The sequence below is a fragment of the Sceloporus occidentalis genome, unplaced genomic scaffold (assembly GCF_023333645.1).
Source record: "Sceloporus occidentalis isolate IW3139 unplaced genomic scaffold, rSceOcc1.0.p SCAF_6, whole genome shotgun sequence".
In the NCBI taxonomy this organism is placed as follows: Eukaryota; Metazoa; Chordata; class Lepidosauria; order Squamata; family Phrynosomatidae; genus Sceloporus; species Sceloporus occidentalis.
This window is the reverse complement of record NW_028316986.1, coordinates 123,806,952-123,830,118: the sequence shown is the minus strand read 5'-3', so window position 1 is coordinate 123,830,118 and position 23,167 is coordinate 123,806,952. Positions and strand designations below refer to the sequence as shown.

Here is a 23,167-nt window from a genome sequence, read left to right as displayed (position 1 = left end):
CCCGAAAAAGTTTAGCCTATTTTCTGTGAAGATGCCAGCCACAGCTGCTGGCAAAAGTCAGGAATAAACTCTTCTAGAACATGGCCACATAGCCAGAAAACCCCACAAAAAAGCCCACTTTAGCCTATTTTAATTTTGGCCCCTTCCTCCTGACTATTGCCAAGTTGTGACTTAAAACAAACTTTAATTCCTGAAGGAGCTGCACTTCCCAGTGAGTCCCTGCAGGGGGCAGTGTCGCCTATGGGGATTGCCTCGTCTAGCCTCCTCAGCTGAGAAGAATAATGGGCCTAATTCTCTCCTTCTAGGAGCAAAGCCTGGAGGGTGGGATGGAGGAGGGCTTCCAGTCCCTGTCAGGGGCTCTGGGATCCATGGGCCCAACACAGGCCTCAGGTGAGTCTGCCTCATGAGGTGAGGTTTCCCCTCACTCCTGCCAACTCCACTTTGGGAGGACCAGGTGTCCTCACCACAAAGGAGGACAAGGCACCCCAAAATGCAGGGGGGAATGGAGGGCAGGACCAAAGAAAAGCTAAAAAATACCCACCCATTCATAGAAATGTAAAAGCCATGCTTCTTAGTGATGCTCAGAATGGAGGACATGGTGCAATTCCTCCTGGTTGAAGTGTAGGACATGTCCTGGAAAAGGAGGATCTTTTGGACTATACCTCTCATCATCCACCCCCACCATTTCACTGTTCTTAGCCAAAAAAGTAACTTTTCCAAACTCTGTTGAGAATTGAGGTCCTTCATTAGGAAAGCTCTGAGGCTTTCAGATATTTATTTATTTGCATTTATATCTTGCCTTCCCCCGAATATATTACTTATAACAATTTAGAAAGGATAAAACTAAAACATTAATTTTACTGTTGTGTGTCTTCAAGGCATTACCGACTTATGGCAACCCAAAGGGGTTTTTATGGCAAAATTTCTTCAGATGAGGTTTGCCATTGCCTTCCCCTGAGGCTGAGAGAGTGTGACTTGCCCAGGGTCACCCAGTGGGTTCACATGACTGACCAGGGATTCATTACAAAAATTTTTTAAAAAGTTAAATAATACTAATTTTAAAACATAGAGCCAGTGTGGAGTAATATTTTTAGTGTTAGACTACAACTTTGGAAACCAGGATTTGATTGCAAGCAGGGCTGCAAAACCCACTGGGGTCCGAAATACACTCCAGAAATAGCCCAGTTTGAGACCGCTTTAACTGCCCTGGGGCTCTGTGCTTGGGAATCCTGGGAACTGTAGGTTATTGTTGCACAAGAGGTCTCTGACAGAAAGGGCTAAATGTCTCGCAAAACTACAGTTCCCAGAATCCCCTAGCATTGATCCAAGGCAGTTAAAGCAGTCTCAAACGGGATTATTTCTGCAGTGTGTTTTGGACCTGGGTGATATTGTGGAAATCACACTCTCTCAGCCTCAGGGGAAGGCAATGGCAAACCTCTGAACAAATCTTGCCAAGAAAACCCCAGGATAGGTTCGCTTTCGTGTCAACATAAGTCATAAATGAGCAGAAGGACACAACAAACACAACATTAAAACATGTTAAAAACAAAGCATAGTTAAAACCATTTAAAAATTAAAGCATTAAAACAGCATAATTCTCCCTCTGATCCAAGCAATCAGAAAGGTCTTGACTTTGTTTAGAAAAGGTCTCTTGTGTACTCTGTAACTTGGGTTACAGGTTTATGGTGGCTAGAAGGCATCTGATACCCTTGCAGAGCCCTCAAATTGTTTATTTTTCATACCAGTGATGGTGAACCTTTTACAGACACAGGCCTGTTACAGACTGCCAAAATAAAGCTGCTTCGGGTCTCTTTGGAGTTATGCTATTTAAATGATGCATGGGTCCTAAGAGTCCGGAGGTCGCGCCAAAGCCACACTCCATTCCTAAGCACTGGAGTGCAGCTTTGGTGCAGCTTCCGGATTCTTAGGATGCATGCATCATTTAAACAGCATACCTCTAAAGAGACCCAAAGCAGCTTTATTTTGGCAGTCTGTAACAGGCCTAAGTGCCCAAACTGTAACCCAGACCCCACTTATTTATTGCAAAGTGCCACGTCCCTCTGTCTTTCTATTAAGAAACTCTGGCACACTCTGTGCTAGGGCGACAGCATGTGTGCCCACAGAGAGGGCCCTGAGTGCCACCTCTGACACGCGGGTCATAGGTTCATCACCACTGCGTGACCAGACTCTCATGACTACTTCCCTGGAAGATGTCACCTCTGATGTGAGATGTGTATGTGTATGATTGCTTCCCTGCGAAATGTATGTGTGTATTTCTCATAGGGAAGTAGTCATATAAATATATATATATCTCACATCAGAGGTGACATCTTCCTGGGAAGTAGTCATGAAAGTCTGGTGTAAGAAAAATAAACACACATGCACGCACGCACACACACATATAGTGGACATTAGTTTCTCATACCCCGATCTGTGGGATCTGTACATTTAGATGTTAGCAGAATCCAGTCATTTTAAGCACTTTGAAGGAAAAAATGTTGGAGAAGGACAAGGTCGTTGTCCTTATTATTTGAAATATTTTCCAATCCTCTTTTGCTCTTATTGCCTGAATATATTCGCTTCAGAAGTGTTCATGAAACTCCCCCATTTATCACAGCCTAATGAAATATCTCAGACCATCTTTTCACTGTGAGTTCAGTGTGGAACCTTGGTGTAATATTATAATTGTTACTTGTAAAATTTATGTAAATACATTTACATAAAAAGTGGTAGTACCAGGACAACATTTATGCCTGTGTTTTGAATGACTAAAACAGATGTGATGGGGAACCTGTTTATTGTAAAATACATTGCTGGAGTGTAACTGTATGTTGGGAGAAGAGACTCTTGAATTTACTTAGATCTAGATGACTCTGTGGAGTAGAGGCTGCTTAGTTGGGAAGCCCCACTGATGATGTTATGACTTATGAACACATGACGTTGTTGTTGTTGTTAATATGATTATTTCTTACCTGTCTCACCATGGATACAACAACAACTAACAAACAAACAACATCAGTTAAAACACATATCATTTTAAAAGGACAAATAGGATGTACACATATTAAAATATCCACATCTAAAATTCATCATTTATAATTCATAGTTTAGTTCACATTGTGCTAGTCATGCTAATTATGACAATTTTATTAAAATGTTACTTAGCATTATTATATCTACATGGTTGTTCCATATGAAAATATGCCCTATTATTATGTATGACAGTTACGATTGATGGGGTCAATATCTTAGTAGATTCTGTAGAGGACAGCAGGGCAGCACTAGTTGGCTCCTGCACTGCAGAAATAATCCAATTTGACACCACTTTAACTGCCATGGCTTGATACTGTGGAATTGTGGAGCTGTAGTTTGTTGTGGCATCAGAGCTCCCAGACAGAGAATGCTAAATGTCTCACAAAACTACAATTCCCACAGTTCCATAGCCTTGAGCCATGGCAGTTACAGCAATGTCAAATTAGATTATTTCTGCAGTGCAGATGCACCCTCTGTAAATAATGTGTCATCTTCATGTGCAGCTTTAATAAACTGCACAGTCGTGACAAATATCATGTGGGGAAGGCCATGGTGATGTTGTTGGTTAGAGCTGTCATTGATGTTTATCACACTATACTCTTAAAGTGCTACTATTCCACTTTGACTCCTCTAGCTGCCTCCTGTTGCATTCTGGGATTGGCAGTTTTAAGGAGGGGTATTTAGAATTCTCAGGCAATACATCGTTCTGTGAGGGGTTCACTTGTTGCTCTGCCTCAGGCAGCAAGAATGTCTTGGGCACAATAAGAAATCTGTGTCACTTTCCTTAGGTGAGTAGCAGTTATCCCAGACAATTGGCTAACCTTTTTTCAGTGGTGATAGTGGTACATGCCACGGAAGGGCATCCTGCTGGCCTTTCTTTCCAGAGTAGGACAAACTGGTGATTGATCTTACCAGGTTGCTTTTGTCTAGTTATGTGTAGATTAATTTCTTAAAGAAGGAAGTGGAGTTGATTTGTGTTGTCTGGGCATTATTTATATAAAATATACAGTGGTACCCCGGGTTACGAAATTAATCCGTTCCGCGGAGCCCTTCGTAACCCGAAAGATTTCGCAACCCGAAAAAGCCATAGGCGCTAGCGCTAAAAGCCGCAATTTCGTGTGAAATAGCGCCGAAAAGCACCAAAAAATTTTTTCGCAAGCCGAAAAAAAAAACGTAACCCGGAACAGTTTTTTCCTATGGGATTTTTTCGTATCCCGGGAATTTCGTAAGGTGGTGCTTTCGTATCCCGGGGTACCACTGTATAAGTAGTACCTCTCAGTCTGCTGGGGCCCCTGAGACTGTCTGTTGTGCCAGTCCTAGCTGCCTATCAGAAACTCAAAATGGATGGACCCAGCCTGCCTACCCAGGGTGCTGCTGCAGAGAAAGCTCCATCAGTTGTACCCATCCACCTACCTTTGTGGAGTGAAGGAGCACAGGGCCAGCACTAAGTATTTCAAGTTTTAGGTAGGCTCATATGGGAAGAAGCTACCTTTCAGAAATACTGGCTCCAAGCAAGGAAAGAAATATTTAAAAGTAGGTGAGGTGTAATATTTAGATACTCATCTATATTTTCATTAATGATGCGGGAGAATGGCAGAGTAATCCAAGGATGCTTCCAGATCGAGGTCTCGTAGTCTTATCTGTTAAAAGGCTCCATGCAACTGTTCAGTTTTTATTTCCTAAGCAGATTTTTCTCTGTTAGGAAGAACAAGATGGAAAAAGTGGTAGGAAAACCCAGGATGATTGCAAGTAAACAACACTGTCATTGTACCGCATATAAACATATTTGAAAGAAGTCAGGTAATGGTGTGACAAAGCCAGATCTGCAAATATTTTGTTTCTTTCTCTTTCACAGTGGGTTAAAAAGAAAAGCAAAAGCTAGTGTCAAAAGCAGGAATTCTAACTCGGGTCTTTCCATTTAAAAGTTCAATTCTTTCCCTCATCGGCATGTGGTGCTAATAATAATAATTTTAAAAAGCCATTATCTCTATTTAAGAGAAGCTATGTTGTTTGGAGGGGCTTTCTAAATTATAATCCTTTAATGTTATAAATGTGCAGTATGTTTTACTTCAGGATTGTATTTCTCTTGTGTGAATATTACATTTTCGCAGCAATAGGAAGATACTGTACATAGTTTTCTCTGCCAGCCAGTACACCTATTGCTATGCATGATTTGTTTCAATATTTCCTATGACACCAGTGCTGATAACTGACAAACCACATCATAGGAATCATTTTGTATTTTTTTTAAAAAAAAGTGAGGTGTTGAATGACATAGAAACTGCACATTTCTCCTACTGGACTAATCCCCAAGCTTTGAAGCGGGGAGCTGGTCCTTATTGTCTCATTTCTTGACTTTCTTCAAGTTTGCAGGTGTTTACAAACATTTGTGAATATTGGCCTTTTCTCTAGCTCTTTGAAGTGGTAACATTCCCCAACTCCTCAACAGTTGTAGAGTCATATCTGTAGAGATCATTTTTGTAGCTGCACCCCTGGTTACTTTGATTATATATACATTTAATATTGTGTTGTCTTTCAATGTGGATTAACAAAAATGTTCTAATGTCACATCTGAAGTTTTTGTAGATTAAAAGTTGATCCTCAGCCTGAGAATGTGTGTGAAGAATGCTGGATTGGCTTTAGGTTAGTAAATATGGTGCAAGATTAAGCCCTTGAATGGTACAGCAACAGACTGAAATACATTGCAGGAGGACAGTAAATGTAAACTGACAGCTCTTTCCAATTTCTTCTAAAATCAGTGTTAAGTGAAACAAATGGATCTCTTCTCTAAAGCTGTAGCCTCTTTGCCAATATAAAGCACTGAGGTTCGTATTTCTTGTGATCACATTTTCAAAGGAAAGAACACAGAAATATAACAGGAGACTTGAGCAGCATAGAGAAATGTGTAGAGTTGTCATACAAGGTTTTGTAACATTTTGCAAAAGTGACCCACAAACATGTATGATATTGTCTTGATCTAAAGATCCTTCATGGGCTGAAATGTCATCATTGACCTTGGTAGGCTTAACTTTTGCCATTTAGCACCTTGGCATAGGGGCTTTGACTTTCATTAAGACCCCCTACAAAAATTAATAAAGCAGTCCTAAATGTATCTGCTCACTGAGTTCAGTGGGACTTAATTTTGTTGGAATAATTGTGCTTTAAACAGAGTAAAGGAAAATATTTTGAGTGATGGGCAACATGTAGTGACATACATCCTATGCAGCTGCCACAGACAGCTGAGTCACAAGCGCATGTCATGAGGCAAAGTTGCAACAAACTTGCATCATGCTGTGATGCACAGCAATGATAGAGAGCCATCCAGCGAGTGAGCCCAAGGTGCATATCATTCATTGACAGAACACAAGACCAGTTAATCTGGGCACCCACATGCATGCTCCATCAGGGACTGCCTGAAGGAAGAGGCTCCTCCCTCCTTTAACTGTCATCTTGGCCTGAGAGGGAGCGATCAGGCAGACCCAGCTCCATAAGGGATTGCCTGAAGGAAGAGGCCCCTCCCTCCTTTAACTGTCATCTTGGCCTGAGAGGGAGCGATCAGGCAGACCCAGCTCCATCAGGGATTGCCTGAAGGAAGAGGCCCCTCCCTCCTTTAACTGTCATCTTGGCCTGAGAGGGAGCGATCAGGCAGACCCAGCTCCATCAGGGATTGCCTGAAGGAAGAGGCCCCTCCCTCCTTTAACTGTCATCTTGGCCTGAGAGGGAGCGATCAGGCAGACCCAGCTCCATCAGGGATTGCCTGAAGGAAGAGGCCCCTCCCTCCTTTAACTGTCATCTTGGCCTGAGAGGGAGCGATCAGGCAGACCCAGCTCCATCAGGGATTGCCTGAAGGAAGAGGCCCCTCCCTCCTTAACTGTCATCTTGGCCTGAGAGGGAGCGATCAGGCAGACCCAGCTCCATCAGGGACTGCCTGAAGGAAGAGGCCCCTCCCTCCTTTAACTGTCATCTTGGCCTGAGAGGGAGCGATCAGGCAGACCCAGCTCCATCAGGGATTGCCTGAAGGAAGAGGCCCCTCCCTCCTTTAACTGTCATCTTGGCCTGAGAGGGAGCGATCAGGCAGACCCAGCTCCATCAGGGATTGCCTGAAGGAAGAGGCCCCTCCCTCCTTTAACTGTCATCTTGGCCTGAGAGGGAGCGATCAGGCACACCCAGCTCCATCAGGGATTGCCAGAAGGAAGAGACCCCTCCCTCCTTTAACTGTCATCTTGGCCTGAGAGGGGGCGATCAGGCAGACCCAGCAACATCAGGGACTGCCTGAAGGAAGAGGCCCCTCCCTCCTTAACTGTCATCTTGGCCTGAGAGGGAGCGATCAGGCAGACCCAGCAACATCAGGGACAGCCTGAAGGAAGAGGCTCCTCCCTCTTTCAACTGTCATCTTGGCCTGAGAGGGAGCGATCAGGCAGACCCAGCAACATCAGGGACAGCCTGAAGGAAGAGGCTCCTCCCTCTTTCAACTGTCATCTTGGCCTGAGAGGGAGCGATCAGGCAGACCCAGCAACATCAGGGACAGCCTGAAGGAAGAGGCCCCTCCCTCCTTTAACTGTCATCTTGGCCTCAGAGGGAGTGATCAGGCAGACCCAGCAACATCAGGGACTGCCTGAAGGACGAGACTTCTCCCTCCTTTAATTGTCGCCTTGTATTTGTATTGTTTTCAATTTTTACTGTACACCGCTATGATCATTGCAGAATAGCGGTCTATAAATAAAACATTATTATTATTATTATTATTATTATTATTATTCATTAGTCCTGACAACACATTCATATCCTGTTTTATAGGAGCTTATATGGAATATATATCATACACTTGTATTTATACCAATAGGGACAGTCAACTTTGTTTCATCAGTTTACTTAGTTCCAGTCCCTAGTTCATGTGAGCATTAAATACAGTCGTCCCTTGATATCTGGTGGGGTTTGGTTCCACGACCCCCTGAGGATAGCAGAATCCGAGGATGCTCAAGTCCCATTAAATACAATGGCATAGTAAAATGGTGTCCTTTATATAAAAAAGGACAATTCCCAGGGTTTGATTTGGGAATTTTTCTTGATTGAGTATTTCTGAGATGTGTAAGGTTGAATCCGTGGATGAAGAATGTGTGGATATGGAGGGCCATTCTTCACAACTGAAGCCATTGTTATATATCTCCTCTTAAATTTGTAGAATTGCTTAATCCCTATAATAATTCCAAAATAGATGAAGTTGGCAAGTGTCTCCAATTTAAAAACAATTGAGAAATATGTGAGAAGGGTATATTTACTAATAATGCAGACTGCAGTGTCTTTCATGTGGTTCAGTCTCTTTCTTGTGAAGATAAAGCAATATGGGAGGGTTAAGGATTTGCCTTGAATTCTATATATAATTTTCATTGAATGAATTTGGTCTTACTGTTAAACAAATCTGTACAGAGTGGGCCCTTGTTATCCGCTTGGGTTTGGTTCCAGGACCCCCGTGAATAACAAAATCCGTGGATCCTCAAATCATATTAAATATAATGGCATAGCAAAATGGTGTCCCTTATATAAAATGGCAAAATCGAGGTTTGCTGTTTGGAATTTATACTTTTTTGAATATTTTCAAGCCATGGATGCTTGAATCCATGGATTAAAAAATCTGTGGATAAGGAGGACCATCTGTATTGGATTGTTTGGTTAGCCTGCTCAGCACCAGTGATGCTTTGCTATCAAAGGCCAGTTGTGGGGCTGCAGAACTTTTTCCCGCTCTCAAAGCAGCTAAATGGATTTTAATATAATTCTACCTCTTTAAATCCAAGTGTTCTGCCTGAGGTAGCTTATGACCAATAGCTTACTGTAAGTATTATATGTTTTTATGTGCTGAATAAATGTGAGGTGTCTAAGGTAATATTTATTCCTGGATTCTGTTTGATGGGTTGTCTTATTTCCTCTTCAAAGTCTGAATCAGTGTTCAGCCTAGCATTCAAATAAATTGTGGGTTGATGGATTGCTTGTCCACAAAAAAAATAATTTTGTACATTTTTCCTGCACAGTTTCCTTCAGAGTTTGATAATATTTCATGTTTTTCTGTGTAATTAAAATAGGTTCTTTAGTTTGATCTACTCAGAGCCCATAAATGTTACCTTTTTGGACTTCAGCTCCTGGAATCTGACAGTGCTTCATGTTTTTCTGTGCCTAAGAATAGGAGGCTTTTTAGTGTGATGTGCCAAGAGCCCAGAAATGTTACCTTGCTGGACTACAGTTCCTGGTATCCCTGAGCCAGCCTTGCCATTGACCTCATTAGCTGAGGGATTCTGGGGTCTGTAAGACAAAAAGTAACATTTCCATGTCTGGTGCTTTATAGGCAATGGTGATAGGAAACATTTCAGTGAAGAGATAGACAGTATAGCATTATGAACATAATAGTTCTTATTATTTTAATGCTTGTGAAATTTGATATTTCAAGTAAGAAGGGATTTTGAAAGTTTCATTTTTAAAAAAACAAGTGCCGTTTGCCTCCCTTCTTAGTCTTACAGTTTTGCTAGTGCAATTATCCAGACTTTTTCAACAAGAGGGCATAATTAAGCCAACACATTAATGAAAAGCTTGAATTCTCATGATTCCAAATAAATGTAACTGTTTAGAGAAGCTTCAGTCAACAAGTGCAGTTTCTGTGCCAAAAGGTATCTTAAAGCAGTACTAATATTAGCCCAGTTCAGTTATTATTCAGCATTCTCTGGTTGCCCAAATGTGGTAATGTATCTTTCAAGTGTAATATTTATATAGTTAGTATTAAGATTAACCTTTTAGGTGAGTTTTATCTATGAACTACATTTGTTTCACATAATTGTCTCCTAGCAAGTTGTTTGGATGGTGCATTCAGTCAAATGGTAGACAACCCCCCCTTTGGGCAAATTACTTAAGAAGCTAATATATCAGGAACAGCTTCTCTAGTTCCTTCTGTCTCAGGCAAGCTGAGTTGGGAGATTTCTCTAAGACATGTGCTCCTTAATTATCAGATATTATGATACCAGAAGACTATGCAATTATCATTGGAAATAGTTTCTGATATCCCTGAAATGGCCTTGTTCTGTAAATCGTATGTCATGGCATATGCTGTTCATTTCTAAAACTGCTCATTCAGAAGTTTAGTATGAAGTTGTTGATATTCTTTTCCACCTGAACAGTGATGGAATCATCCACCAATAGGTAGAGGCTATGGCTGACTAACTATCCTATGCAAAATGGTAATGTAGCACCTTTGAGACTACCTGAAAGAGAGATGTTGGTATCATAAGCTTTTGTAGACTTGAGCTTACTTCTTCAGATGCATGGGCTCTCCACAAAAAGAAAGAAAGAAAGAAAGTGGTTGAATCTCAGCCAAGAAATAAGAAAACTAATTTAAATAAGCATGTAAGTCACATCTCTCACCTATTTCAAGGCCAAAAAGTTTGGTTAAATGCTATGGACACAGCCATTGAGATTGCTCCCATCAACAGCCAAGTTCATGGTTTCAAGACAACACTCTTACCAACATGGAGCCTTTGTTGATACCTGAGAGCTTTCAGAAAAGTGAAAGACTTTGGGTGGTTGGCTGGGAAAGTGACAAAAGTATTAATTTAGGGTTAGCCTTTATTAGGGTTGGGTATCAGATCTCAGAATGGCAAGTGGATTGATCACCTTCATACAAGGTTTCAGACAACATTTTAGCCTGGTCACCCTATTACTATCTGAGGTGCTATACAGACTGCCCAAAAGGGCGGTTTGCCAGTGCCCTCATTTGCTGCGTGGAGGAGCCTCAGCGGCCAAACTGCGCAACTCCTCCGCGCAGCAAAAAGAAGCTGCAAAAAGCGACTTCTTTTTGTGGCGTCATTATGATGCTGCAAAGCGCCATTGGTGCACTTTCGGCGTCATAATGGTGCTGAGACGTGCGGACGCTAAGCGTCCGCTACATCAAAATGGCGGCGCCCATGTAGCTTGGCGCATACTAGGGTTAGGGGTGTCCGGAAAGGATGCCCCTTCCTAACACGAGTATGTGCCAAGCACGTACTTTTGGCGTGTGCGGAACGCGCCTGATATATTCACACATGCATGCTGTCTCACTCACTATTGGAGAGGTGGGGCACAATTCCTGAGCTGAAATTTAATTTTCCAAGAAAAACAGTAGGTTCATAAAGCAAGATTCCCATCTCTCTGTTGTTAGAGAGTATTAAGAGTCATGCTTTTTCTATCGTACTACATTTATTTATTTTTTCATTCTACTGCTGCCATTTAATTCTCTTGCTTAGAGTGACTTATCTTTTGATTGATCTCATGCCTCTACAAACCTATGAAAACTGATCTCCTACCATAACATTTCTTCTAAATAACTAAAATAAAATAAAAATTTATTAGTGAAAAGTACTCTGATATGGCTTTTCTGGTTTGTTTTGTTTTCTGACAGAAATAAAACATAAAGAAGATGTGATGTGGTACCTGAAAACCTCACAGTTGGCGCTGGCTTTAGCTGTTATTCGCTCAAAGCCACCAGATAAAAGCAGCAAAGAATATGCAGAGCACTTGGCCAGGATAGTATCTGTACAGGATTCTAAGTGGAAATCAAGAATTGAAATGTTGGAAGCTGAAGTTCTTCATTTAAGGCAGCAGCTCCTCCTGAGGAAAACTTCAGGATTAAGAGTCAAAGATAGTAAGTTATTAATACTCATTTTGAATGAATTCTGGATGTCAAACATTGCTTGAATGGAAAAATAAAACATCTCTCGCACCTTTTCTTTATAATATTTATGATCATTATCTGTAGATTTTGATTTCTTAATTTAAAAAATATAGTTATGAAAATATTTATATCTTGCCCTATATCAAAGAAGATCTCAGGAGGGAGATAGTACACACAAGAAAAAAGTCAAAGAATTTAAACTCTCTAAAACAGTTCAGAACAATTTAAAACTTATACATCAATTATGCATTAAGATGATTCATTTAAACCCTGCCTCTACCAATTTGTTCTTAAACGGGGAGAAGAAAGAGTTTTATACCTGTTGGTGATTACATGTACTACATCACTATGGAAGTCTGGAATGAGATGGCTGAGTCCCTTTGCCTGAACAGCACATCACCCAGATGTGAACTGTAGAGGTTCATTCTGTAGGATGAAATGCAACCTCTCTTCCCACTCTTACCTGCTATTTTCTTAAGCAAAGGGAAGAAGAGATTTCCTCCTTGGATTCTAAATTTCTCATTTTATTTACTAATCAGTAAATCAAATAATCATTTTATTTACTTACTTTTCTTTGGGTGTCAAATTATTATCTTCCTTGTTGTATTATAGTGAAAAATGTGTATTTAAGGGGTAAATTCCAGCACGTACTATTCTCAGAGGAACTCCTTATCTCTCAGTTTCACCCCTTTCTCTTAGATGCAGTTCCATCAGTTCATAGCTCTTTTCTGAAACCACAAAAGTAACTGAGATGCACAGCCCATAAAATCATATCTCGTTTGAAGTGCAATCTGGTTTTCAGAACATTTCTCCCACCTTTCTTTTCATCTGTTGGACTGTATTTCTTGAGAACTTATTTTAGTTTGGAATGACATCTTAGTTATTAATTCAAGTATGGTAGATCAAAGTAAAAAAAGAGGAGAACCTTTTCTTGCATCTTTTCCTTTAGTACTCCTGCTGCTAAGAATTATAGACTGTCTCATTTCTTTAAACTTGCAGCTTTAATATGAAGTTTTTCTAGGTCTTTTTTTTTCCTAGTCTGATATCCCCTCCCCCAAATTACCCAAGGATAGAGACCTAACTTGTTTGTTAAGTGGTTGCTGTTGCTATTTATTTAATGGGAACCTGGGTAATTTAATGTAAAAATGCATAAACTACTGATGACCAGTAAAGATTCCTTCCCTGATGGAATCAGGACTTTGAGACAAAGATGTCTTCTCTTTATTGATTTCTTCAGCTGTCCTTTGAAACATGATTCCTTCTCTATCCCTGGGAGTTTATTCAGGAGAAGGGAAGTGCATGGGCCATGTAATGTCTATTGTGTGGCCTTTCTGTGTCTGCTGCAAAATGCCAGGAGTAAGAGGCTAAAGCCTCATCTGCCCATGATCCCAACAGAGGTACCATCACCAGTTGCCCCCAATTTGAAACACGTATATTGTGATCTGAAAGTGGAAGAGGCTTCATCTCCCTACTTCAGTGAGGGTGAAACAGTTGTCTTCCCAGACATCTTGCTAGGGTAGAGATAGATTAAAATATTACCTCTGCTGTAGGATCATTCTTACCTCTGTCACCCCTGGATGTGATTGTCAAGATTGATAAGATGCATCCCTGCAGTAATCAATAATTTTGCCCTTTAATTGGAGACTGAGGAAGAATTCATAGATTCAGAGATAAATGTTTTCATATCAGATTTCACAGGAAGGCATGGCTAATATTGAAATGGGTCCTGAGACATGTCTTTACTGTTCTGTACTGTTCCAGTTGACACTGGCCAGCATTATAGCCTTACTACATTTGCTGATGTCATTTGAGGCTGTGATTCTGAAAGGGTGAATTAGATGTGCCTTACTGTTGGCATTAGAGGAATACAAGCTAAACCCACCTTGTGTGCCTTGATTTGGCGAAGAGATTGGGTGCCAGACTAACACTCTCTTCCTGTTCAGTGTTTATATAATCTGTCAGCCAGGCTCCAATGAGCTAAACCTTATGGGCTGCCTTTTAAAATGAAGATCATGGCTACTTGCAAGCATCCACAGTTTTGAGATGCAAGCAATAGCACCAAGTCCAATGAGAGATCATCTCTTTACAGCTGTGATTTGATTTTCCAAGGTTGAACTTCTAGTCAGAATTTTGGGATTGGGCTGAATCTGACTGTGCTTGGAGATGCCTCAAACTATTGGACGGAGGGATAGCTTAATTTATTTCTGAGGTCATCTTACAAGAGTAATGTGGTGTTTATCTATCTCTAATCTGGTCTAGAACCCATTTCAATCATTTGACAAGCAGCTTGATTCAGCTTGGACTACTTTGGAGTCGGTACAGTTTCATAGAATCTCCACTGAAGAAATCCAAATCTTACCATCTCCCAGCAGTAATCAGCCATTGGCAATAACTTTGCTAACATCTTGCATGAGATCTTCAGGCCTTTTAACTCTCTGAATGAATGAAGCTTGCCAAATTGCAGAAAGCATTTTGCAGGTACAGTCAACCCTTCGTATCTGCAGGGGATCTGTTCCAGATCCACCCCCCACGGGTAATCAAAAATCACAGGACCTCAAGTCCCATTGCCTCTAATGTCAGCGTGATGTGTGCACAGCTGCTAGCACAGCTACGTGCACATGCAGCCATTGAGAACAATGGGGCTTGCCATCCACAGATGCTCAGATCCGCTGATGTCAAGCCCGTGGATGGCAAGAGCCCACTGTATAAATTATGGAATATAATAGAAATCTTGCCAGTGCTATAATGAACTGTGAGTATGAACTTTGTAACTTGTTTGTTCTTTTAGGTTCTTTGTTCGTGCTTTTGTTCACTTTTTCTTTGAGGCTGGGGTGGGGAACAGCTGGGCCAAATTCAGCTCACATGACTTTCCCCAACCAACCTTGACTTCCCCAACCAGCCTGTCCCTCTTCACTAATTAGGTTTGGAAAAAAATAAAAGTATTTAGGGAGATAATGTGTTGTAAGAAAGAGTGATAGGCCCAAAGTCATCTACTCATGGTTGAGGAGAAATTAGAACCCAGCTCTCCTAATCTGAAGTCCAGCTCTTTATCCACTGCAATGCACTGGCTCACTTTTTATGTTTCAGGGTCTTCAGCTGTCATAGATGAGACTCTACTGCCTTCTGATACAGAAGAATGCTCAGGTCATCTTGAAGATTCTGGATGTGATATTTCCAATGATTACATAATTGATACTCTAGAAATGTTACCTAGTCTCAGTCGCAGGCACCATAGTTACAACAGTTGTGCATCTGAACCATCATCAAGTGTACTTCCAATATTGACTTGTTGGACCAACAAAAGAAAGTCTTTGATATCACACATGCAATTTCTGCAGCATTTCCTTGAACTAAGAAAACTGACAGAAGCTGGAGATTTGAGAACAGACTTAAAATACATTGGAAAGGATTGCTCCATAATACCCTCTTCTTTCTCACGGTTGCTTGATGGTCTGGTTACTTCATATAGCCTCCCAGAACTTCCTTTTTTAGATGTTACGACTCAAGCAGTTTCTCTCATAACCAAATTATTAAGTGATGCGGATGTATCTAGTTTGATTCTGGGAAAATGTTTGAAGAAACTGGAAGACTGTGTGAAAAGGCTTCTTGACATTGTTTTGAACAGCAGCCATCTCAACAGAGTAAGTAGAATGCCACCCACAGATTCCATTTCCAGAGTATTTCATTGTGCAGCTGAGTTTGCAAGCATTATTATTTTTATCAGAGGAAACTTCTTTGATGATGGAAGCAGGATGCTAGGCAGTTTTAAGTTGTTGGATGTTCCAGTCACAATTCAGCTTCTTGCTCTCTGTGTAAAGGGCAAGATGTAGAGGTCATTGAATTTGCAAGTGGACTCCATCGACTGCAGACAGTGCTGCAAGCACTGATGCCTGTGTGGAACTTCCTTCTTTCTACACAGTGTGTGTGTATATATGTGTGTGACTGTGACAAAATACAGCCTGGGACCTGTATGCAGCCCTCATCAAAATACTCCTATGTCCCCTGCATGTCACACTTTTTTAAAAATTATTTACTTAAATAGGCTTTTCATATACCCTTTAGGGAATGGCACTATGTTTTAATTCCCCCTTCTGAGCTGTTCAAAACCAGAACAAGTCAGAGTCACTTCATGTTTGCGGGGGAGGGATGGTGGTCTTAAAACAGCTGAGAAAAGTAAAATGTGGTGAAATTGCTGACCCCTGACCCTAGAGACCATAAGGAACCTTTATAATTTTTTTTAAAAAAGGGTTATGGGGGATACAGGGCTCAGCCCTCCACTATCCATGGATAAGCAGATGTGGCTCCAGAAAGTTTCCCACTGGGTGCTATGCCAAGCTGCATGATAAAAACAGGCTATCTCAGGGTAGTGGATTTGTTTACTTCTAGTCCTCTGTACAGTTAGCTGCTGCTTAAGTTATACAGAGATTCTTGTTGGAGGCAGACTACAGCCTGGCAGTAGTGATCAGATACAGTTGCCATATACATCATGTTAGAGCATTGTGTTTTAGAGCCAAAGTTTGGAAAATTACTTTTGGGACTGTAATTCCCAGAATTCAGAAGCCAGCATAGCCAATCCAAAGTAGTAAATCCAAAAAGTATATTTGTCAAGTTCTGTTACAGTCTTTTATGGAGAGGGACTTATCAAGCTATGCCGCAGATCTGGTTGCCTGTAGATCTAATCTGCAGGGGGGTTCTATGGAAGTTTTTGCTGTCATGAACCCTACTTTTCTCCTCTTGTCCTCCCTCAGCACTTTTCTAGGCCCAACACACCTGGGCAAATTGCAATCCTTGGTGGGATTTGGCACCTGACAGAGAACACAAGGAAGCTCTATCAAATGAAGCCAGTGTGAAGTTTTTGATCTTTCATAAGTTATCTTACATTGCACAGAAGTGCTGATGCTGCACCACAGAGTGCTTGTTGGCAGTTGTATGTGAAAATTTCAAGCCACTTAATGCTGGCAATCTGGATGCTCAGCCCATCTGCACTGGCTGCATGAGTTATGGCATATTCTGAAAAGTGTTCAAAGAACATATTATGCATGAAGTTTAAGATTAGCCTATGTCAACCTAATTCAGATATTTCACAGGGGCAGAGTAAATCAAACTCTTCTGTGCCAGATGAGCTCAAGGGGTTTATAGTTAGTAATATACACCCAGGTGGCTTCCGCTTTCAAGTTAAGCACATAATTTCAAGGAACTTCAACATCTGACAATGCCTTTTACATTCAAAATGATGGTGAGGCAATCCATGAGATACTTTGGGATGGAATATTCTTACTTAATAAGCTTACCCAGGCTTTCGTTATAGCATTGTAAGATATTTTAAAAATATTTATGTTTTTGCCAGGTATGGGAAGTAGTTGTATTTATGAAAACAACAACAATAAAGTTGATCACCAAGAATGCTTTTAAAACACAAGTGCTCAAATAGTTTTAGCTTTCATAATAAATATGGGTTTGGGTGGATAGTAGTACAGTATTACCTAATGAATGCTAGTCCAACTTCATTCTCCTAATGTGCTAAGCATTACCTCTCCAGAGAGATTATAGATGCAGAATTAGAGCAGGAGGCGAGAAAGATGAGAGAATAATCTATTTTGATTGTTGTTGTGGCAAGATGTAGCCATTTTCCTTCCTAAAAAACATCTCCCAAGACCCTCAATGCCTTTTGGTGTCATCCTGTTGTCCCCTGCATGCAACATAAAGGTTTTATTCTGGCAGCTGGATCAAAGTACCCACAGTAGGTGCAGTAGGTGATAACCAACTTTGCCCTGTTGGATGTTTTCCCACACAGTAGGACTTTCTTTATCCTCAATCCCTCTAGAGCAGGTTTGTGGGGTGGGCTAAGGTCATGCAGATAAATCCATCCCACTACTAATGTCTGTTTCACTGGACTGGACTGATAGTTTGGAAATGTTGGTTTTTGGACCACAACGCTAAAATGTTGGCTGTGGATTATGAGTTGTAGTTTAAAAAATAACTTTTCAAAACACAGATACAGTTTGGTACAACCCACTCTCCCTGTCTCAGACTATTCAAGTCTTACTATTCAAACCAGCCCTCTAAAAGAGATGCAGGTGGATCCTACAAGCATCCATATACAGTCTGATCCTCATATCTGTGAGGGATGCATGTCCAGACATACCGCACATAGTGAAAACTGTGGATAATAGGGAACACTATATTTCTGCTGGATGTTGACTATAGAGTCATGCTGGAGAGACCTTTCCCCCCCCCCCCCCCCCCGAGATGTGAGAAAGTGAAACCACAATTACCAATGCTGCATAAAAGGAGGTTGGGCAGTAATGCCACAAATATCTTGCCTGAATGAAAAGAAAGAAATTGACAACTGGATGGTAGGCAGAATGGATTTAGAGTTGCTGGAAAGGGAGAGGAAGCTATATATAGCTAAAAGGGTGGAACAGACAATTACGCTGTCTGGATAGATAATTTCTTAACTCATCCTGAAAAAGTTTTTAAGTGTCCCCTGTGTGGAAGAGAGAATTGGCCATAGATACCAACAGAAAAATTAGATTGTTATACAGCCTGAAGGCCCCAGATTCTGTTTGATCTTGGAAGCTTAGCAGGGTAAGCCCTGGTTAATACTTGGTAGGAAAACCACCAGGGAATACCAACTACTACAGGATGCATGCAGAGGAAGCCAGTGGCAAACCCCCTCTGAATAACTCTTGCTAAGAAAACTCTGATAGGTTCACTATAAGTTAGAGTCAGCTTGATGGCACAGAACAATAACAAGTCAGCTGTAAACTGGATACAAGTGTGTTCATGACAACCCTGTCCTCACTCCAAAAAACAAAGTGTAACTGAGGGGAGAGATGGGAAGGAAAGTCCTTCAAACAGGTTAATGAGGGCGGCGGAGCATGCGCCGAGAACAAAGTGAGGTGTAAACATTTTGAATACATTCATTTGCAACATAAGTATGTTGCCTGTTTCTTGCCAGGTGCAAAGAAATAAACTGCATGTGTGTGAGATGGAGATGGAGACATGAATGGTGTGGAACTCACTGGTGTGGATGCCGATGAGAAATTCTTTATGCTGCAACATTCTGGAAGCTGTCAGGATATAGGATATATTAGAAAATTTTAAAATAAACATTTTGTTATGTTTTGTTGATGCCTCACGTATAAGAGCATGGTATTAATTATTTGTCTTAGTTGTGAGCAAGGGCTTTTGATGAACAAGGATGTCTTCCAGGTATGTTCATTTCATCGTGGATGGTGCAGTGTGCAGTGAATTTCATTTGCTCCAGTACTGTTTGCTCCAGTAATCAGCTTCCTGCCTACATGGGTTGCTGCAAATGAATGTACTAAGTTGCCTTAGGTTGCAAATAGTCTTGGTTACTCTGGCTGACTCCTTTGTAGCTTGCAAGTGTTTTCCAGTACTGGGATAGATAATATTTAAAAATAGATTAGTGTGTCTTTCTGCTTGCTTTCAAGTTTAAAGTTACCAAGGACCATTGCGTTACACTAATTGAGTCCCCAGAGGATTTATGGCTATGACTGAAAAACTCAGGCAAATTCTGATCAGCTTTAAAAATATAGCACTAGCAACTGTTGACTCTTAAATGCATCCAAAATTTATCAGACTTTTATTTTGAAACACAAAGAACATGTGAAAGAGGGTGGCGATGTCTACATGTTGTTAAAAAGTAATAAACATACATGAGTTTCCAGTTTGTGAGCATTTTTACTAGAGATAACAATGCAACTCAAATAATGATCATTATCTTGAAGAGCACTTGATTAAAAATAATAATAATTCCTGTGGTATTTTCATGTAAATGTGGAGAGCACATCATATTTCTGGGTAGAGGGACAGTTTGTTATTATTTATGCAACTCATTTCTGTCTAATTAGTTTCCTGCACACCTGCCACAGAAATTTAGCTAGTCTGGAGTCACATGGAACAGCTACCTTAAGAGGTTGAGGTCTAGTTGGTGCCTGGCAAGGAATGGGAGATAGCCTGGAAGCTTTTGGCATGATGCTTTTTTTTGCTTTGTTATATAAGCAGTGTATGATATAAATACAGCAAAGAGTAGTCTCTGAATACTGAAGCAGTGAGCCAACATGGAGTAGTGGTTTGAATGTTGGACCAGGAATTAGGGTTCAAATCATCACTCAACCATGGAAATCCAGTGGGTGGCCTTGGACAAGTCACACTCTGTCAGCCTCAGAAGAAGGCAATAGCAAGCCCCCTCTGAACAAATCCTGACAACCCCCCAGCAAAAAGAACAATGTCTTATGGTCACTGTAAGTCGAAAATGACTTGAAAACATGCAAAGGCAATGATATGTAGAGGTACAAATTGTCAGGATGCACCAATGAAACTACAGTGCGCCCTTGCTTTATGCAGGGGATCCGTTTTGGACTCCCCTGCATAAAGCAAATACCGCCTATGCTCGAGCCCCACCTAAATGAATGGGGCAGTGCGGCGGCACGTGTGTACCATGGGCACACGCCCCATTCATCCCATGACACGGGCACACTGTAATATGCACTTTCTTTTGCTTATGTACATTGTTCAAAAAAGAGCAGATAAACATATCAGACTAAATGCTTACCAGCATGTAACACCCACAATGAAAGTGCCCAGCCTAGGTAACTAAGGGCCCAAACAGACCGGCAAAAAAAAAAGCTGCTTTGGGTCACCTTGGAGGTATGCTGTTTAAATGATGCATGCGCCTTAAGAGGACGGAAGCTGCACCAAAGCCACTCTCCAGTCCTAAGGACTGGAACGCAGCTTTGGCACAGCCTCTCGCCTCCTAAGATGCATGTGTCATTTAAACAGCATACCTCCAAAGTGACGCAAAACAGCTTTATTTTGGCCAGTCTGTTCAGGCCCATAGCTAAGTAAAAGTGAAACAATATGTATTATGCATATATGAAATGCCACACTGCATATTCAATGATAATTCAATTTATTGATACTGTATAATCGCTATATTACCAAATGGCAATAAGCCTACTTCACGAGATATAAAACTAGTTCTTTATACAGAAGTATATATAATGTAATGCAATACAATGAGATTTTTGTAGTTATAATTTTTGTCTGATCGGGCTCTTTTCTCAGTAAAAGCTCCTGGTGTGTTTGGGTCCAATATTGTCTGGATATTAATTGTATGGGTAAAATTAACATGCATATTTTTGTTATGTAAATAGCAGGTCTAGGGAGGAATGAATATGGATTGTATGTGAGAGATAGGGAAGCTCAGTTCTTCTTTGCTTGCCACACGTATGATATCCCAAAAGCCTGCCTCACAGGTATAGAACTAGAGGTACCAGACTGGGCAGGGCAGGAGAGACTAAAACAAAATAGAATAGCAATATCGAAGGCTGGAAAGTTTCTTGCTGCAAAGAGAACTGCACAATTGTCAGAAAAAAGGAAGAGCTCAATTCATTGAAACTACAGAGTTAAGCAGATTCTTCCCCTACCATTTCCTGGTGATTGCATTTCACTCAGCTCAGTTTCGATTTACAGGCCATGAACTGAAGTCCTCTAGTCCTCCAAGCAGCTGAAATGAAGTACTACTAGATTATGAATTGATTTTATGTACTGTGGTAGCTAATGGTTGCTTGAAAGACAAGTGATGAGTCTGAAGTTGCTAGAAATCTTTTGAGGGTCTTTAATTGACAAAGTAAAATGTAGCTGTTGTGAATTAACTTGCAATTCTTGATGTTAGGCTTCTTATTATGTGAGAGCAGACTCATTAGGAAGCCTCTTTTATGATCATAGTCTTTGTTCTTCTTTTTGAAATAAGGTGGTGTTTTTCCCCTCCCTTTTTTCTTAATTGTGGGTTATGTACCGAAGGCTTGATGCAGATAACAATTAGTTAAAAACACATTTTGGAAGCATCGTATTAAAACCTGATTAAAACAAATAATGTGTGGAAACTGATTCAGGCCTCTTCCTCTCTGATTAACGAAAAGCCAGTATAAGATCATGTATAGTGTATCTGTTAGTGTCAGAGTTTAGCATACCAATATCTGGTGAAGCATTAGCACTCTTTCAAAATGTGGGACTGACACTGTAATCTACTTCTTTTTTTTTAGTAGATTACTAAAATTACTATGTGTTCATGTCATTACAAACATTTACAACATTAGGCCTATGATGCCACTACTTTCATGAGCTGTGGCCCACTGAGGAATTCCAGAAATCTGTTGCAGGGAGCAGGCAACTTGTGCTCTTCCAACGGTTGTTGCACAAGAGTGTCCATCATTCCTAACCAGCACAGCTAATGGAAAGGGATTGCAGGAGTTACAGGTTCTGGAGGGCCATAGACTATCCCTGTCCATGTGCATGGACTGCCGTACCTGTTCTATTAGACTTTATAGAGAAAGGTGAAGATTGGAAAAACTGGTGTGTGCTGAGTAGTGTTTGTCAAGTGCGTAATTCTATAGAAATGGCAGAGCATTCATACATTGGAGATAGTGATGCACCAGGGAAGCGAGTGGGACATATGGAAATGGATGGATTTAGGAGAAAAGAAAAAGGATGAGGGAGGATCATCTATAATTACTCAGAAGAAGAAGAACTCAAAGAAGACATCACTTCTGGTTGAGTCTCAAACATCATAAAAATGTGGTGGGCACAGACTACCTTCTGCATTCCAAGTTTAACAGGCATTAGCATCAAGCTTCCTGGTGATTCTTGGGAACTACACTGTCCTGAAAGAGCCAAAAGATGAGATGTCCATTGGTGATTTTGACTTCTTGCTAGCCATTTCCCAGTACTTTAGGCCTACTCCTTCACTACCTCCCATACACTCAAAGAATTTCCTGAGAGTAAGAGCTGTTCAGCAGTGGAACTCCACTGTGGTGGAGTCTGCTTCTTTGAATATTTTTAAACAGAGGCTAGGTGGTCATCTAGCCCTTGACTTATACGTGAGGTAGACATATAGTCAAGTATATATGGTTTAATAGGAAAAAGTCACAAATTTAAAAGCCAAGCAGGGCCCAGATTTATTTTCAGAGCTGAGTAACACCATGTGTTACCACAGAAAAAGAATGAACAAATGGCTGTTGAACTTGAAAGTTATGAAGTTCAGAACAGAGGGTAGAATGTGCTTGATGACTCAAATGTTAGGTTCAAAATAGGTCAAAATGGTGGTTGAGATAGTGACTCCTTTGCTTTCTGATGGCTCAGTGTACACAAACTTTGTTTCATGCACAAAACTAATTAAAAGTATTGTATAAAATTGTATGTAGAGAGATCTTGTATAACCTTTGAGAAGAAGTTGGCAGCATGAGCTTTCGTAGGCTTCAGTCTACTTCCTCAGATGTTTTTCATGGAGTGGAACTCAGGCTATATGTATATGTTGTATATGAAGCATAAATTAATTTTGCCTTTGGACTTGGGCCCCATCTCCAAGATATCTTGTTGAGTACAATATATGCATATATTCCAAAATCCAAAAAAATA

At 40.8% G+C, this 23,167-nt stretch overlaps 1 protein-coding gene across 1 annotated transcript in view; it reads left to right on the top strand.

Annotated features, from left to right (window-relative positions):
• The first annotated feature begins 239 nt into the window (after positions 1-239).
• MEI4 (meiotic double-stranded break formation protein 4) overlaps positions 240-23,167 on the top strand; it is a 77,983-nt gene continuing 55,055 nt past the window's right edge. Inside the window, exons 1-3 of the mRNA XM_089530883.1 lie at positions 240-390; positions 11,450-11,692; positions 14,810-15,363. Coding sequence (XP_089387009.1) covers positions 327-390; positions 11,450-11,692; positions 14,810-15,363 — 861 coding nt within the window. The 5' untranslated portion in view covers positions 240-326. The remainder of the gene's footprint in view (positions 391-11,449; positions 11,693-14,809; positions 15,364-23,167) is intronic.